This window comes from Ornithorhynchus anatinus, chromosome 16, assembly GCF_004115215.2.
Source record: "Ornithorhynchus anatinus isolate Pmale09 chromosome 16, mOrnAna1.pri.v4, whole genome shotgun sequence".
In the NCBI taxonomy this organism is placed as follows: Eukaryota; Metazoa; Chordata; class Mammalia; order Monotremata; family Ornithorhynchidae; genus Ornithorhynchus; species Ornithorhynchus anatinus.
In genome coordinates this window covers 34,668,883-34,687,598 of record NC_041743.1, presented here as the reverse complement: position 1 = coordinate 34,687,598, position 18,716 = coordinate 34,668,883, and the positions used below count along the sequence as shown (strand labels likewise).

The following is an 18,716-nucleotide window of genomic DNA, read 5'->3' as shown; positions in this document are numbered from 1 at the left end:
TCTATGTGACCGGGGTCCTTTTTGGCTTTGCTCAAACTCACTTTAGCCTGGGAAGAGCTGGAGGTTTGGCTCTCGGACGCAGGGTTGGAATGAACATGAGTCATGCTCCGGGAGCGATTTGCTGACGCTGCTTTAAGGATATAAATGTGATTTGAGTGAATTCTGTAGAAGGATGGATGAGAGGGGTGAGGGGACCTTCTTTGGGAACTTCCGCCTGCTTTGTCCTGGAAGTCAGGAATAAGGTTTGTTTCAGAGCCGTGTCTCTGGCCCATTGGGGTGTGTCTCGGAGGAGTCAGAGGAATGGTGTCCTTTAGTTACTCTTTCCAGTTAGGTCCCGGAGCTCAGAGGTCCTAGATGTGGTGCAATAACAGTGAGGAAAAAAACCCAAAACCAAGCAACTTTCAAAACTTTCCACTTCTCCTACTAGGCATTTTGGGCTAGGAGGCCCCCCTTCCTTTATAATAGTCTTGTTTTTAACCTCTGGAACTAATCTCAGATCCACCACTTGACTGCTGTTTGACCTTGGCCAAGTCAACTGCTCTGTGCCTCAGTTTCCTCAAACTGTAAAATGGGGATTCAGTACCTGTTCTCCCTCCCCCTTAGATGGTAAGTCCCGTGTGTGGCGGAGATCTGATTATCTTGTATTTACCCCAGCATTGAGCTCATAGTAAGTGATGAACCGATACATATTCATATTAGTTAATTATTATTATGTCTTTTTTTGTTTATGGACTGGCCCTGGGCCAAGGACTAAGAAGCAACCCTTACCAAGCTGTTGAAAGTGTGTTCCAAAGCCAACTGATTCTTCTGGAGTGAAAGTGTGTGGAACTGGGTATGGAGAGAGGAGCAGCCTCTCATCCCGAGTGTAAAAGCTGCTGAATATGTCAGCTCCATGCTGCCCTCGGGAGAGAAGCGCTCTGACTGCTGCAGTTGAGAAAGGTGGTCTCTGCCCTGTCCACGTTTTTTTTTTTATGGTATTTAAGTGCTTCTGTACTCGCATAAGCACTGGGATAGATACAAGTTAATCAGGTTGGACACAGTCCCTGTCCCATATGAGGATCACTGTCTTAATCCCCCTTTTACAGATGAGGTAACTGAGGCACAGAGAAATCAAGGCACTTGTCCAAGGTCACACAGCAGAGCCGGGATTAGAACCCAGGTGCTGACACCCAGGCAATGCTGCTTCTCACATTGATATGAAAGCCACAATTCTACTACAACAAACAGCTAATGGGAGTATTTGAGGAGCCTAGGTGAAAAGACCTTAAAATCTGTGCGGGAAGGGGTGAGGGGCGAGGTGGAGAGGTTGATGCAGCAGTGGAGAACAAAACCCACTGCCCAGTCCCAGGGAGATTTAGCCAAGGGCAGCCTTCTCCCCCTCTCTCCCTCCCCTTCCTCAATACACCATCTAAATTTGGATTCTTACATTTATCTGCCAGCAGTTAAGTGGAGCGACTCCTTGCTTTTTCCTTGGCTTGAGCCCTTTGCTGAGGGTTTGTGGAATTGGGGAAGGGGATGAAGGTAACTCCAAGTCTCTCAAATCACCTTTCAGTGGCTTTGCTGACCCCTATAGTGAACTGACACTGTGGGACTGACCGGCCCTGACAAAGTACCTTCTGTTAAATGAGTGTACCTGGTGAGGGGTCTCCCATTGTGAAATGGTATTGGTTCAGGGTTTACTCTGTGCCAAGCACTGACCAAGCACTGGGGTAATTAGAAGAGAATCGGATTGGACACTGTCCCTGTCCCAAATGGGGCTCGAAGTCTTTGAGTGTGGTTGGGGAAATGAAGGGCTTCAGTGTCGGGGAGGGGGAGAGAGAAGAGTTTGTGCAAACAATCGATGGTATTTACTGAGCGCTTACTATGTGCTGAGCCTCCTGCCTCCATAGTCCTTGAGCATTTCCCTAGTTTTTCCTGGCCCCCATGTCCCTAACTAACCCATCATTTTCCCCACCTATGTACCTTCAGAACTTTGATACTCTCCCTGCCTCACCCCCCCAGCCCCATCCCACTTATGAACATATCCTTATGCTCTGCCACTTTCCCTGTCTCTAATTTAACACCTCTCTCTCCCACTTGATTGTCTGCTCCTTGTGGGCCGGGAATCTTATCCAGCAACTCTGTGTGGTCAAACAGTGGTACTTATTGAGTACTTACTGTGTACAGAGCACTATACAAACCACTTAACTGTGTGCAGAGCACTGTATGAAGCACTGGGGAAAGTACATTTCAGCAGTTATTGGTTGTGATCACTGCCCACAAAGGAGCTATTGTATTGTACCTTCCCAATAAGTTCCCAGCAAGTGCTCATGAACATGCCTGAGCAATTATTGACTTGATGTGGAGAAAGCCCTCCTACCTCAAACAAGATTAAATGTGTGATATCGGGGACCACACATCTGCTAGGAGGGTCCCAGGTGAGGTGGGAGGGTGTGACAGCCCTGTGTGGGACTGGGACTGTGCCCCACCTAATTATCATGTATCTACCCCAGTGCTTAGTACAGGGCTCTGCACAGAGCAAGAATTTAACAGTAAGTGCTTGAGAAGCTACAGTATGGCTTAGAGGATAAAGCCCGGGCCTGGGAGTCGGAAGGATTTGCATTCTAATCCCAGCTCTGCCACCTGTATGCTGTATGACCTTGGGCAAGTCACTTCACGTCCTCTGTGCCTCGGTTACCTGATCTGTAAAATGGGGATTAAGACTGTGAGCCCCATGTGGGGACATGTCTAGACTGTGAGCCCCTTGTTGGGCAGGGATTGTCGCTATCTTGCTGAATTGTACATTCCAAGCGTTTAGTACAGTGCTCTGCACACAGTAAGTGCTCAATAAATACAGCTGAATGAATGAATGGACTGTGTGACCAACCCGATTAACTTGTATCTACTTCCAGCGCTTTTAGTTCAGTGCCAGGCATAAAGTAAGCATTTAATAAATACCATTAAAGAAGCAAAACAAAACAAATACCACAATTAATTAATCGCCAGGCTGCTCGTGGGGATTAAAAGACTCACGTTATAAGATAAAAGTCCCGGTTTAATCTTCCAGGGTTTTGATTTAGAAATCCCCCAGACACGAGGCCATCCTATCAACCTGTCCCATCTGCTTTTGGGATTTGTCCAAGCAGGATTCGAGCAGCCCATTTTACCTGATAGCTTTTGATTCAGCTGACCTGGTGTCACCAGCGAACCCCAGGTAAAAGCTGAGTCTTGAACCGGTTACCACTAAAGGCTTTCAGAAACCGTTCAGGCACCGGGGGCTTGGGGCCAACTGCTGGCTTCTCAGGGTATTCCACCGAACAACCCCACTGGAGGTCTGATGGCGGTTTCCTGTCCTGTTCTGTAATGAGCGGTCTAGACCCTGCTTTATTAGGGTAATAGTAATAATAATTGTGGTTTTTAAGTGTTTCCTATATGCTGAACGCTGAACTAAGCACGGGGGTAGAGACCAGATAACCAGGTTGGACACAATCTACATCCGCCCTGGGGCTCACAGTAGAAGGAGGAGGCAGAACAGTTACAGAAGTTGCGTGGCCTAGTGGAAAGAGTACAGGATGGGAGTTGGAGGACCTGAGTTCTAATTCTGGCTCTTCCATTTGCCTGCTGTTTGACCTTGAGCAAGTCACTTCACTTCTCTGTGCCTCAGTTTCCTCAACCGTAAAAGGGGGATTCAATCCATAGTCTCCGTCCTATTTAAACTGTGAGCCCCTTGTGGGATGGGGACTGTCCCCGATCTGATTAACTTGCATCTATCCCAGTCCTTAGAACAGTGATGGACAGACACATAGTAACACCATAAAGCTTTTGCAGTTGAGGAAACTGAGCTTCAAAGAAGGTAAGTGATTTGCCCAAGGTCACCAACAGGCAAATGGTGGAGCTGGGATTAATGTAAATGTGGAGAAGGCCCAGGCCTCACCTCTCGTGTCTTTGGACGTCTGGTTTCTGTGATGTTTTGGACCCTTGGTTAACTCAACAGATGCCCTAGATGACTGTGATGCCAGTTGGCATTTTTATGGCTACTTTGAAGTAATTGGTCGTGGCTTGCTGTCTGTCTTTGGGAACCACTGAGAGTAGCCAGGTGAAATTACATCCTCTTGTTCTGGCAGAGTTCCCAGTCCTCCATCCTGTAAAAACAGAGACCATTCTGCTCTGCCCTCAAGGAGACTTGGGATGATTTTTATCCAGGTTACTTGGTCTAAGAGAAGGATTACCTTGCCCCCTCCCGACACCCCTTCCAGAAGAACTCTGGTCCAGTGCAGTGGGGGAGGAGGATGGTATGGGATGGATACTAGATGTGCCCAGCACAGAGTAAGTCCTCAGGAAATACCACTGCTAGATCTCTGCTCGCTGCACTGCCTCTATCCCGGGACTTGGTGGGGGTTGGGGGCTGGGGGATGGTAAGGGGCTTGTCTGAGAATAAATGAGTTCTCTTCACTGAGAGAGTCTCTTAAGGCCTAGAGGGGCATCTGCTTTATCTGGAGGAGTAGCCCCACCTGTGCTGTGATGTGCGTGGCTCAGTGGAAAGAGCACGGGCTTTGGAGTCAGAGGTCATGGGTTCGAATCCCAGCTCGGCCACTTGTCAGCTGTGTGACTTTGGGCAAGTCACTTAACTTCTCGGTGCCTCAGTTCCCTCATCTGTAAAATGGGGATTAAGACTGTGAGCCCCACGTGGGACAACCTGATTCCCTTGTGTCTACCCCAGCACTTAGAACAGTGCTCGGCACATAGTAAGCGCTTAACAAATACCAACATTATTATTATTATGTGGCCTTATGGCTTAGTTGGCTTCCCAGTTGAAGGTCTGCGCAGGTCTGGGCCTGACCCAACCTGGGCTGGGTTAATAAGCAGGTGACCCAGGTTCGGGTCCTGACAAGATCATTGACGTCACCAGTGTTTTGAGTCGGGGTGGCAGAAGGGCAGGAGAATGGGGCGGACATCGGGGCTCCAGATGGGAAGTGGAGCAGTGAGCAGCAAGCCAGCACAGGAGAAGGGCTGCAGACAAGGCTATGCGCGGGACGTGGCAGAAGGGGGTGTGGAGGAAACCACTGGGCAGGGAGACTCAGCCAGCCAGTCTGCCCAGTTGCCTGGAGTGGGAAACTCCGGTGGCTTGGGATGCTATTGCAGTGTCCCCACCCAGCTCTGGTAAAAAAAAAAAAAAGGCTGAGGTCCACTAGGGTCCTGAGGCCATCAGCAGTCAGTCAATCGTATTGAGCACTTACTGTGTGCGGAGTACCATACTAAGTACTTGGGAGAGTACCACATAGCAAACAGCACATTCCCTGTAATTTACTGAATGCAGAGCACTATACTAAACACTTAGGAGAGCACAGAGCTAGTAGACATGATCCCTGACCTCAAGGAGTTTACAATCTTGCCAAGGAGGCAGATGCTAAAATAAATTGCAGGTAGGAGGGACTAATAAAACATAAAGAGTACATAAGAGTTGAGAAGGGGTGGTGGATCTGGTCACTTGTCACCTCTAAAGCCAGTGTGACTTGAGAAGTTGAGTGAGTTGTTGAGAGGAAAGTCTTTGCATGAATAATACTTGTCTCCTTATTTAAAGAAGGTCCCGGGAAAATGAAATCCCAGCCAAATTGGATTTGTTCCCATCCTAATGATACATTAGTAACCACCTTGAAGAGAAATTATGGATTATCAACTATGGGTGTCCTTTCCAATTATAGTTCATGGTGCAGTGATTCAAACTGTTACTAGAGGGAAAAGTTAAAGATGTAGGAAGCATCAAGAAGTGTTTTGATAGGTATGTTGAAAGGTCCATAAGAACTACTGGTGGAAAAATTAGGGATGTTAATAGATTAGCGTTTCCCAACTCTGTAGTATTGTAATAATAATGATGGTATTTATGTCCTTACTATGTGCCAAGCACTGTTCTAAGTGCTGCACTGAGCTCTCCCAAGCGTTAGGTAAATGACTGAATGAATATCGTTGATGATGATGGTATGATCCCAACCATGAAGCTAGATGTCAAAGAGGGCAAGCATTATGCTGTTTCTCCAACTGTTTATGCCACCGTTGGAAGCAGAATAATGTGCTAGATGGATCAATAAGCTGATGCCTATATTTTTATGGGAATCAGTTGTACGGTACCAGTTTTGAAGGCAGTTGGGCATGGGCCGTGAATTTGATAGATGGTTATTGTGGGGGGTGCGATGGACAGACAAGCAGGCCTTGGTGGGAACAGCAGGGGCTTGGGAGTCAGAGGACATGGGTTCTAATCCTAACTCCCCCACTTGTCTGCAGTGTGACCTTGGGCAAGTCTCTTAACTTCTCTCAGCGTGGCTCAGTGAAAAGAGCCCGGGCTTGGGAGTCAGAGGTCATGGGTTCGAATCCCAGCTCTGCCATTTGTCAGCTGTGTGACTGTGGGCAAGTCACTTCACTTTTCTGGGCCTCAGTTCCCTCATCTGTAAAATGGGGATTAACTGTGAGCCTCACGTGGGACAACCTGATGACCCTGTATCTCCCCCAGCGCTTAGAACAGTGCTCTGCACATAATTTAATGTTGGTATTTGTTAAGCGCTTACTATGTGCAGAGCACTGTTCTAAGTGCTGGGGTAAACACAGGGGAATCAGGTTGTCCCACGTGGGGCTCACAGTCTTAATCCCCATTTTACAGATGAGGGAACTGAGGCACAGAGAAGTTAAGTGACTTGCCCGCAGTCACACAGCTGACAAGTGGCAGAGCTGGGATTCGAAGCCCGTGCTCTTTCCACTGCGCCACGCTGCTTCTCTAGTAAGTGCTTAACAAATACCAACATTATTAACAAATACCAACATTATTATTCTCTGTGCCTGTTACCTCATCTCCAAAATGGGGATGAAGACTGTGAACCCCATGTGCGACAACCCGATTACCATGTATCCACCCCAGCGCTTAGAACAGTGCTAGGCACATAGTAAGCGCTTAATAAAAATCATCATTATTAGTTATTATTCTTAAGAATAATTCCAACAGCAACGATCTGGCGAAGGTTTGAATCCATTCCGCTTCGAAAGCAACTTTATTTTCCCCTCCCCTCGTTTGAGGAAGGCCCCATTGTGCACAGTCTCCATCTCTTTCCCCACTCGCTTTTTTCACGGCGTCTCGATTTGGGACAAAAGGAGCCTCTTGGGCCACTCTCAAGATGGCCGCCCTTCGACCCCCACCCTACCGCCCGCCACTCCCAAGATGGCGGCGTCACCTTCTTCTTTCTGCCCCCCCCTTTGATGGCTTCGTCGCCGCCCTATTGGCGGAGCGGAGCCTTCGCCCCGCCCTCCCCGAGGGGGCTCCACTTCCTTCCACCGTTCATTGGCCGAGCCTCCCCGTCGGCCCGCCCTCCCGGCGGCTCCTTGATGATTGACAGGGGCGTGGGCCAATGAGAGAAGGGGCCGATGTGAGGGGCCGTTTGGCCGAGCTGTGCCCCTGAGGGACGGCGAAGGGGGGGAGGGGGGGAGCGGAGTGTGTGTGTGAGAGTGAGTGCGAGTGTGTGTGTGTGTGTGTGTGTGTGTGTGGTGGGGGGGGAGGGGGGAGAGCGGAGCCGGAAGCCGGTGGGGGAGAGCGAAACAGGAAGAGGAGAAGGAAAGAGGGAAGAAGAGGAGCAGGAGGAGGAGGGGGATGGAGAGGAGAAGGCTCCTAGGCAGCATGGCGCTCCTGCTCCTCCAGGCGCTGCCAAGCCCCTTGTCAGCCAGGGCCGAGCCCCCTCAGGTAAGGGGCGAGCCAGGCCGGGGGGGAGGGGGCCCTCCGGGGCTGAGGGGGCGCGGGCTGGGATGGAGGCCTCTCGGGAGGCGCCGGCCAAGGGAGGGGAGCCGGGAGGGTGGTGATGGTGGCCATGGGGGGGGGGGTCCGAGAGGCCTCGGTGGGAGCCAGGTCAGAGGTCAGCGGGGCAACAGGCCCAGGTGGGGGCCGGCATCCCGAGCTGCCCGTCCTGGGGCCTCCGAGCCCCAGCCGCTGCCAGTTGCGGGCACGGCGACAGTCAGGCCGGGGAGCGGGGCGTTCAGGAAGGACCTGCCGGTCCTGGTGGTGCTCTGCACACAGCAAGCGCTCCATAAATACCATGGGATGAATGGGGAGGGGGGCTGTCCCCTCCCAGCAGAGCCGCCGGTCCCCATGGCCGCCCGGCGCGGCCTTAGGAAACCTCCGTGGGAGCAACGCTGTGGTCGCCGGCTTGGGTGGGACCTGCCCCGCACCTCTTGGCACCGGAGGGGGGGGAAAGGAAGCAGGTGCCGGGGGCTTTTCCGGGTTCTCGTCGCTCACCTTTTAGCCCTACGCGGCCCCGAGTCTCAGCCCTGATATTGTAGCTCAGGCCCATTGAGGGGGTGGCCAAGATCGAAGACCCGCTTCGGAATCCTAAGCATCCCAGCCATCTCTGTAGGGCTTCTGGGTTCTTTTGGCTCTTTTAAATGAGGTTGCTGAAGTGCTTTCGAGGTGTCAATGTTCTAAGTGCTGGGATAGATAGAAATCAGACACCTGGGAGGCGGTCCCTGTCCCACAGGGGGCTCACAGTCCAAGTAGGAGGGAGAACATATCTCGAATCCCCCATTGGCACAGAGAATGCCGATGATTCTGGTACTTTTCATTCATTCAATAGTATTTCTTGAGCGCTTACTAGGTGCAGAGCACTGGACTAAGCGCTTGGAATCTACAGTTCGGCAACAGAGACCATCCCTGCCCACTGATGGGCTTACTGTCTAATCGGGAGACAGACGGACAAAAACAAGACATCATCACGATAAATAGAACCAAGGAGATGTACTTGTTAAGCGTGAACTGGCTGCCAAGCACAGCACTAAGCGCTGGGGTTGATTCGAGTTAAGTTGGACACAGTCCCCGTCCCACATAGGACATAGGGACTCATAATCCCCATTCTACAGATGAGGTGACTGAGGTGAAGTGACTTGCCCAACGTCAGACAGCAGTAATATTTTTTATTGCCCTATTTATTTTGTTAATGAGGTGTACATCCCCTTGATTCTATCGTGATAATGTTTTCTTGTTCTTCTTTCGTTCTGTTCTACTCTGCCGTCTGTCTCCCCTGATTAGACGGTGAGCCCATCGTTGGGCAGGGATGGTCTCTATCTGTTGCCGAATTGTATATTCCAAGCACTTAGTACAGTGCTCTGCACATAGTAAGCGCTCAATAAATACTATTGAATGAATGAATGAAAGACATCTGGCGGAGCCAGGATTAGAACCCATGATCTTCTGGCTCCCTGGTCCGTGCTCTGTTCACTAAACCATGCCGCTTCTCTAGGTGAGGGGACTTGCCCAAGGTTATAAAGCAGGCAGTTGGCAGAGCTGGGTTTAGAACCTCTGATTCCCAGGACTGTCCTCTTTCCACTAGAGCACGCTGCTTCTCTGCTATGACCCCTTTCTGAAACACATTTATTAGGAACCAAACCTGGCTATCAGCTCCACCGATGTTTATTCTACCTTAAGTTAATTGAAAAACCTCAGGGAGGATTCAGATTGGGTAGTTTTTTTTCTTACTTTATTCTTTAGGGGGCTACCACAAAATTATTCAGTTTCTCTAGGGCGAAGATCTTCACGTTTTATTAAAGCTGAAGATTCATTTACAGCCAGGCTTAGTGTTGTTGCTGTAATGGATGTAATAAACTGTATTTCTAAAGAAATTCCATACTCGAGTACATTAAAAAAAATCCCACTACCTTCTTAATGCTGTTCCGCGAGTTTTTAAAGGAGTGTAACTCCTGGAGGAGAATCAAAAGAAAGGGATAGAATGACTTGCCCTGATTACATAGTGGGGAGAAAAAAATACAAAAGAATCTGTTGCATTTATTTATGGAGCTCCTTTCTCTAAGCCTAATTGTGTTTCAGAGGATATTTGTCTCATGTTACCCTGAAATACTGTTCCTTAAATAGCATTTCCTGATTTGTTGACTTTAAGTTAGATTGCATGTGGTAGCATTGTGTCCCATAGGTGTAAATGATTCTGTTCTTGGACTTGCCCTTTTGCAGTCGGTGGACCGCTGTGTGTCTAGAAACCTAAACCTAGATGTCAATGACAATGAATATATTCAGCAGAAATTTTTAAAAAATGAGATGGAATATAAAAGGGATGGCCCATGACATTCTGGGACCAGTGAGATATTGAACTCAGAGTCAGGGCTTAATTCACATAGACGCAGTTGCCTTTGCATCCTTTTGTCCTGTACATTTGGTATTTATTTGGGAAAAGGGCCACTCTCGTGCTTTAATCTATGGGAAAAGGGCCACTCTCGCGCTTTAATCCAACAGGCGATTCGGCTGACTGGGCACTCTTACCTGTTCGATAGCTACAATATATTTATCACCCAAAAGAGGTTTGTGGGGATGGGATAACTTTTTTATTTCCTACGTGCCTGTGTATCTTAGCTGACACCAGGTCTTGTGTAGCTGTGTGTTTTCTTTCGAGTTTTAACCTTTGGAATGAATAGTGCTCTATAATTATTAACTTTCACTCCACCAGAATCTAGTAGATTTGGGATATTGTGTTTTTGGATGGTTCTTATTTGCTAAAATCAGCCAGCCAACAACAACAAAAATTCCAGAAACCATTTTGGAAAAAGGAGGGCTAGTTTCAGATGCTCTCTGCATTCATGTTAAACAAGTGACTTCCAGGTAACCGGCTATATTTGGTTAAGTAGAACTCTCTGTGCTAGTTGCATCAGAGGTAAACCATGTAAGTGCTCTGTCGCATTCCTAACAAAAAAAAATTCTTGTTCGTATGCATTCAATCATATTTATTGAGCGCTTACTATGTACAGAGCACTGTACCTAGCGCTTGGAATGTACAATTCGGCAACAGATACGGTCCCTTTTCAATGACGGGCTCATGTCAGAAATATGCAGAGGATCTTTAGCCTTGTTTTCCCCAGTATCATCTCATCCCCAAACAACTATATTTTATCTGCCATCACTCCCGCATTTCTCTCCCCTTCCCTGAAAAAGAGTTTAACAATGTTGATTGTGAGTTTTAATTCTATACTAGCAGATGGCTTTGGCTGTAGCTTTGCTACATTATTTTACTGAATCTGTGGAAAGTGGGCAATTTACTCTTCAAAAAATAAAAAAGATGGGGAGTTTTCTAGGATTTGGCTATGGTGGGGATAGTTCTAATTGGTCCAGAGTGGCAGTGAAAAGCATCACCCAGGAGCCTCTTGTCCCTTCGGATTACCTGTAACTTCAGATCGTTGCAGCCCCTTTGTTACCGGTGACTACATGCAGCTCCTTCTTTCTCATTTTCTGTCATCTGTCCCACCCACTCCCACGCTTCACAACATACCCTAAGAAGAAGAATAATAATAGTGATATTTAAGTGCTTCCTAGGTGCCAGTCAAAATACTAAGGGGTTGGGTGGATACAAGCAAATTGGGTTGGACACAGTCCCTGTCCCACGTGGGGCTCTCAGTCTTAATCCCCATTTTACAGCTGAGAGAACTGAGGCAGAGAGAAGTGAAGTGACTTGCCCAAGATCACGCAGCAGACAAGTGGTGGTCCTTCTGACTCCCAGGCCCATGCTCTATCCACTAGGCCATGCTGCCTTGGATTTGTTGTTTGATTCGTGTTTCTTACATGCCCTCAGTCAGACAACTCTTAGAATGTAGTTCTATTTTATAGAATCAAACTGTCAAGCTTGAAGATTTTAGCTTCCTTAATTATCTTTGAGCTCTGTTTCATGTACTGCTAGTCATCTTCCATTACAGACAAAACAATTACCTGACATCACTTCATATTAGAAGACCCCCGAATAGCCAAAGACTTAAAAAAGACTTTTTCAGAGGTCTCATTTGTCTCCATAGCATTCCTTTGAGAAGTTGTCCCATGGCAATCTTGCCACTTACCAGGTAGGAAAAATAGAGGCTGGGAGTAGTGGAAGTGGCTTAATTCACTTTACTCTGAGCTCTGTTCCCTGAAGGTGCCCCAAAGTAGAGTCTTTGTATATGAGGCAACTTCATCAATAGGAATCCCTGGGAGTATCTCTGTTTGGAAGGCCAAGTACTTCACCAGCTTAGTTCTTTAGCATCAGTTGAGAAGCAGGGAAGCAGTGTGGGCCTAGTGGAAAGAGTATAGAACTGGGAGTCAGGAGACCTGGGTTCTCATTCCAACTTCACCAGTTGCCTGCAGTGTGAACTCAGGCAAGTCACTTAACTTCTCTAGGCTATAGTTTCCTCATCTGTAAAATGGGAATTAAATACGTGTTCTCTATTCCCCCTTTGTCTGTGAGCCCCATGTGGGCCAGGGACTGTTTGATCTGATTGTATTGTATCTACTAACTACTTGGCCTGTAATAAGCTCTTAACCAACATCATTGCTATTTATTATTATGACTGTCCCAAGAAAAAGCAAAAGGAAACCAAGTAGAAGATTTGCTTAAGTGTTAGACCTGAACATATCTGTTAACTTGACTTTATTCATCATCTTTAAGCAGACAAGATCCTGAGATCAGCAAGTTAAATAGATGGTCTTATCCTAAATCTAGATTAATGTTGAATTTGATGACATCTGTCACCAATCGGCTATCTTTTGCCATCTAACAGAGAGCATTTAAGTACTTGAACCCTGTTTTTAATCTGAAGTTTCGTAAACAGGTTACCCTCCTTTTTCTTACCTCCTCAGTGAGTTTTCTGCTTCCTCTTCTTTTGTCTGCTCCTCTGAAGTTTTATTTCAAGAAAGTCCCTTCATTTGTTTTCTTTCTCTGTGTGGCAGAAAGGAGGATTTCCTTTTTTAAAAAAAATTTTAATTTTACGTAAACCTAACTGGTCAGTGCATATATTCTGTGCATTGGATTGAGTAAATATTCTCTTCCCTCTCTCCCTTTCACCCCTCTCTTCCTGCAGAGTTCCCACTTTGATATTCTCTTTTCTCTCTGCACTCTTGAGACGAATAAAAGATGCCAAACCTTCTCAGGGAGCCAGGACAATTTAGCTGAAAATACTGAGGCTGTGGCCAGAACCGGTACAGAAGTCATCTCTGTGATCAAGCCCTGTTGTTGGTCGGGTGGATGGACCACTCCCCTGGGAACTGGGAGACCTGAGTTCTAATGCTGGTTAATCAAAAGTACTGACTGAGGTATTTGTTAAGCATTTATTGTATGCCAAACACTGTACTAATTTTGTATCAACCCCAGGGTTTAGTACACAGTAAGTGCTTAACAAATACCATAGTTATTTATCATTGTTAAGATCTGGGGTAGATACCGGTGAACAAGTCAGAAACATTCCCTGGCCCGCAGGGGCGCACAGTTTAATTTTTGTGTTGAGCACTGTACTAAATGCTTGGGAGAGTACAATAGCTAGTAGACATGGTCTCTGCCCTTCAAGGACTTAACGATCTGGCGAGGGGAGACAGACCCTATCTAAGTTACGGGTAGGTGGAAGCAACAGATTTTAAAGATATGTACCTAATCCACAAGTTCTTACCCTTTAGGATTTTATAATTTCCGGGGGCTAACAAGGGAACAGAGATTGATGAACATGCAACAGTTGAAAGAGCATGAGAAGACATAACTAGTATGCAGAAGTGGATGAATGAATGAATGGGTAACAAACCGATTATTATATGGAAGACTGAGGTAGCCGAAGGAATGGCGCTATTGGGAAACTGGGATTTAAGTTAAAGAATACCTCTTGGAGGAGATAGCCTTTTAGTCTTTGAAGAAAGGTCAGGACTTAATTCGGTGAAGCTGCTGGAATAAGGTGTTCCAGCTGGGAAGAAGGGTAGAGGAAGTGATTCATTCAATAGTATTTATTGAGTGTTTACCATGTGTGCAGAGCACTGTACTAAAGACTTGGGAGAGTATAGTGGAATACAGTGGAAGCACGCAATGGTTCTCTGATGGCGGCGACAATCGAGTCTTGGAGGAATAGACAGGTGGCTGCCCTTTTTGATAACCAGCCCGATATTTAAGCTTGTACTTTTGAACATCCATAACTTTCCCTCGTAAAAACCTCTGATAGGTCCTCTGATCCATAAATCTATCCAAATCTTTCCTGAAGCCATCAGTATTTTTCTGCCTGGACCACTTCCTGTGGCAATAAACTTCGTGCTCTGTGAAAAATATTTTTCCCTTTCTTGAAGCTCCAATCTTCAGGTTTCAGAGGCTGCTCCCAAATCCTGATGGGATGAGATTTGGTGAACAACATTTCAGTGCTTTCCCCTGCCCACTTCAGTCATAATTTTGTAAGCTTCAGTCTCAGCCTTCGTTTTCCAGACTGAAGAGGACTAATCTTTTCAGCCTATTGTCATGCAGAAGCTGTTTTAGCTCCCTGATCATCTTGTTTGTCCTCTTCCAGCTGTATTTTATCTTTCCTAAATGTAATATTCCAATGTAGGCAAGCTATAGTTTTACATAATGGATGAACTCTGCTTTTTTTTTTTTTGGCGTTTTCTGTATCCCTCTCTGCCCCGCTACCTTTCGTGTTATGGGGGGGTTTCTGCTGTACTTTGAACCAATGACTGAGGAAAGAGTTGTTGATGACTCCAAGATTTCTTTCTTGAGTCATGACGGACAATTTAGAGCCCATTATCACATAGTTGTATTTGGATGAAATATGTTATTTTTTCCCCTTGCCCATACAGCTCGCCCTCCACACTTGCACACCCCCTTAGCTTTCTGAGATCTTTCGGCACCTTAACCCCTTAGCATGGCATTTCATCACCCTGAATTGCTTAGTATCACTTTTGGGTTTGAAGACCTCATCGTACACTCTCTTTTCTGGGCCATTTGTTAAAATGTTAAATTACATTGGTCCGAGCATTAATGCCTAAGGGAATTCACCATCCCAAAAGGAAGCTGTTTATCTCTACCTTTTTAGCCAGTTTTCTGACAGATCATTTCTTCCAATTCCATTACTCTTTTTTTTTTTTTTTTAGTATCTGGACCCTCATTAAAGGACTTTTGAAAATATAAATCTGTCCTGTGGTCAGTTATCCAGTAATGCATGCTTTCACTACATGTTTTGGATAGAATGCCACTGGGGAAACAGGAAAGGTTCTTCCAATGATGTGTGTTGGTCTGAGTAGAATGTGATGCGGTATTCGAAGAAACAGTTTTGCCCACATGAGTGGCTTTGGTCAAGATGTGCATCCTATGGTATGAGTTATTCTTAAAGTGGGGTTCTTCAAGAACATAACCCTCCATCATCAGTGAACTGGCTAGACCCTGATTTCACATCTTAGCCCCATGCTTCTGGACCTCTAGCAGATAGGTAAGGCATGATGTCCCACTACAGAGCTATGCATTATACTTGCTACAGGCTGTGAGAAACACAAGGTGATGAGAAGCCACGTGGCCTAGTGGAAAGAGCACAGGCCTGGGAGTCAGAGGTCCTGGGTTCTAAAACCGGCTCTGCCACCTGCCTGCTGGTATGACTTTGGGCAAGTCACTGAACTTCTCTGGGCCTCAGTTACCTCATCTCTAAAATGGGGATTAAGACTGTGAGCTCCATCTGGGACAAGGACTAAGTCCAACCTGATTGTCTTGCATTTCCCCCAGAGCTTAGTACAGTGCCTGGCATCTAGTTAATGCCTAAATACCATAATCTTGTCTTATGCCGTCGAGTTGTCTTCGACCTGTAGCAACGCTGTGGACACATCTCTGAGTGCCCCAACTCCATCTGCCATCATTCTGGTAGAGTATCCATAAGGTTTTCTTGGTAAAAATATGGAAGTGGTTTACCGTTGCCTCCTTCTATGCAGTAAACTTGAGTCTTCGCCCTGGATTCTCTCCCGTGCCACTGTTGCCCAGCACAGGTGAGTTTTGACGTGTAGCAGCTTGCCTTCCATTCGCTAGCCACTGCCCAAGCTAGGAATGGAATAGATATGCCTCTGCCTGACTCTCCCTCCTGTAGTCGAGACTGGTAGAATACTGGGAACTCTCCAGGTGTGACCCTGAGAGGGGAAATACCATAATTCTATGTACTATATATAGTTTCTAAGTGCCTACCGATCCTCAATGTAATTTTTATCTTCTATCAATTTGCCCCATCTAGAAGAGAGAATTACCAATCTCTGCTTGCCAAGATCATTTCTGGAATCCTCTTATAGAAGATTCCCACTGTTGATCAATCAGTCCTCTGATAGAGTGGCTATTTGTAAAAAATAAATAAAACAGTCACATCTTCTTACCGGAATCTCCATAATTTTCCCTTCTAGTTCCTTTGGTTCTCATGGATGCGGTGCCAACTGGTCCTGGTGTTCTGTTTATATCTGGTTTGTCAATTTAATGTCAACATCCTGTGTCGTTACCACAATTTGTTCTAGGTCTTCTGAGTCCTCTGCTATGAAAAACAAATTTCACCCTTCTAACCTCTCCCTTCACTGCGTTTTTCCACTCTCCCTGTCTTGATCTCTAGCCTCTGCAAAGATTAGCTTTGTGGAGTTCAGTCTGTCTTTGTTCCTTTCAAGAATGGGAATTTCAGGAACCAGCTCCCTGAATTTTTGGTACTTTTAAAGATTTGCCTAAGCAGCAAGGCTAATTTGTAAAGGGGTCCCAGCCTTTTAAAGTGGTGACCCCTCTCTGTAGCTTCTTAAGGTCAGGGAACATGTCTGCCAACACTGTGTTCTCCAGAGAGTTTAGTACAGTGCTCTGCGTGCAGAAAGTGCTCAGTAAATGCCACCTTGATTGATTGGCCTCCACTCCATGGTCTGAGGGCAGCAGCAGGAGCTGTAGCGTTCAGCGGGCAAGTGAAGTCTTCTTCTGTCTAACTTTTATGCCCTGCAGGGGAAATTAAAATGAGAATATTTAAAATTGGAATTTATCCCTTTTATTCCTTCACACTGCTTAACTTGGGCTAAGGGCAGGAGAAGAGACAGACTCACCTTCTCGTCACGGTATCTGCACACTCCTGGGGTGTGCCAGGCTGCATGGCCTCTGAGAAGCCCAGCTTGGTCAGATGGAAGTGGTGATCCGGCTTGGAGGGACTGGTATATCGCTCGCTCCCTCAAGTTCCCGTTTGGGCCAGGCCTGGGCAGACCACGTCGGACCAACAGGCAAATTTTGGGCCGGGATAGCCCAAATGGGGTTCTCCTCTCACTCCCCCGGCCTAGGATGAACAGCCTCCTTTCCCTTCCTCGCAATAATCCCTGTCCCACTGCCTTGGGAATCTTGAGGTGTCCACCGTTCCCGGAATGACTTGAGATTCCCAGTGCCTGTGCCCCACAATACTTAAAGAAGCAGTGTGGCTTAGTGGAAATAGCATGGGCTTGGGAGTCAGAGGTCGTGGGTTCTAATCCTGGCTCCGCCACTTGTCTGCTGTGTGACCTGGGGCAACTCACTTCACTTCTCTGTGCCTCAGTTACCTCATCTGTAAAAATGGGGATTAAAAACGTGAGCCCCACGTGGGACAATCTGATTACCCTGTATCTACCCCAGTGCTTCGGACAGTGCTCTGCACGTAATAAGTGCTTAACAAATACCATCATTATTATATACTTCAAAATGCCGTGGGATCATTTTTCTGTTTCAGAATTGTCAGAAATTGTTCCTAAAAAATTGTTCCCATCAAAAACCTCCATTAGCTGTCCATCCAGTGCAGAAACCTCTCACCATCAGCTTGAAGACACACAATCAGCTCTCTCTCTCCTACCTGACTTCGCATCTCTCTTACTGAGTGAGCACTCTCTGGCAGTGGCATCTCCCCCTGCCTCTCTCTCCCTCCCCACACAAGCCCACCCCCGAGCTGGAGGCTTTGACCTCCCCAGTTCTCGGACAGTTTCCCTGTTGGGTCTCCTTCATAGATACCACCCTGTTTTATGCTACCTATTAGACCATCTTTCCTCAGTTCCACTAGGTGGAGCATAGGCCAACAGTAAGAATGAGCCGAAACCTGGAAGAGCAAAGCCAGAAGTTAGAGTAAACAAACCCAGGGTGTTTTGCCTTGGAGTTGGGGGTGTGGAAGGGAGAAGGGGGAACAAACCTCACAGGATTGTACTCTGATGCAATGCAAAAAAGTCCCAGCTTGTTACGTGTTATACTTCACGGCTTGGCTCACGTTCTCTTAGACGTTCAGTTATCGAGTTGGATCCGGGATTAGTTTATTACGGCTAGACTTGCGTAAGTAAACCGGATGGTCACCTAATTCAGTCCTGCTTTCCCGGGAAGGTCGTATTTGAGTGACCGGATGAAGTTAGAGTAGGGGCCAGGGCTTGTGTCCCTCAAACAGAAATCTGTCAATTCAGGGGCTTAATTTGTCCCTTTTTTAGTAGCAGGAAACTTGGTGGTGTTTTGGGTGAGGCGGGTGTTCTTGCTTCTTGGTGCTAACTTCAATCCGAAGCAAGGCATTTGTTCAAGAACTCAGGTGTTTTTAAACAACTGTTTGTCTTGGAAGTGGGTAAAAATAAATGTGAGAACATTGCAAGAATATTTGTGGTTTTGGAAGGGTGGGTGTTAGAGTGAAGAGTTATGAAAACATGTCTTTTAATCTTTAAACATAGAACAGCAGTTCTTATGTTGTAACTTGGTTTTATTACAAATTCCCTCTGATCAGAGGCATATTTTCATGCCTTTCCAAATTGGTTCTCGTCATGCAAATTATTTCCGTATTACAATTCTAAGGGTACCAAGCAATTCCACTCCAATTTCAAAAAGGTGCATTGCTCAAATCATAGGTGAAGTCTAAATATTTAATTCTTGGTGGTCTGGTTTGCCAACCTGCGAAGGAGATGTTGGGCAGATAATAGCCACTCTAGCTTTTGATTGCAGAGGTAAATGGAGGGAGAATTC

At 46.7% G+C, this 18,716-nt stretch overlaps 1 protein-coding gene and 1 non-coding gene across 2 annotated transcripts in view; one reads left to right on the top strand and one right to left on the bottom strand.

The window, feature by feature from the left end:
• The first annotated feature begins 7,551 nt into the window (after positions 1–7,551).
• The window catches only part of WBP1L (WW domain binding protein 1 like), a 63,943-nt gene continuing 52,778 nt past the window's right edge, over positions 7,552–18,716 (top strand). The window contains exon 1 of the mRNA XM_029080875.2: positions 7,552–7,699. Within this exon, the coding sequence (XP_028936708.1) occupies positions 7,610–7,699 (90 nt within the window). The 5' untranslated portion in view covers positions 7,552–7,609. The remainder of the gene's footprint in view (positions 7,700–18,716) is intronic.
• On the bottom strand, positions 15,756–15,893 carry LOC114817618. The gene has a single exon (XR_003765480.1). It is a non-coding gene; the product is annotated as a small nucleolar RNA SNORA7 (small nucleolar RNA).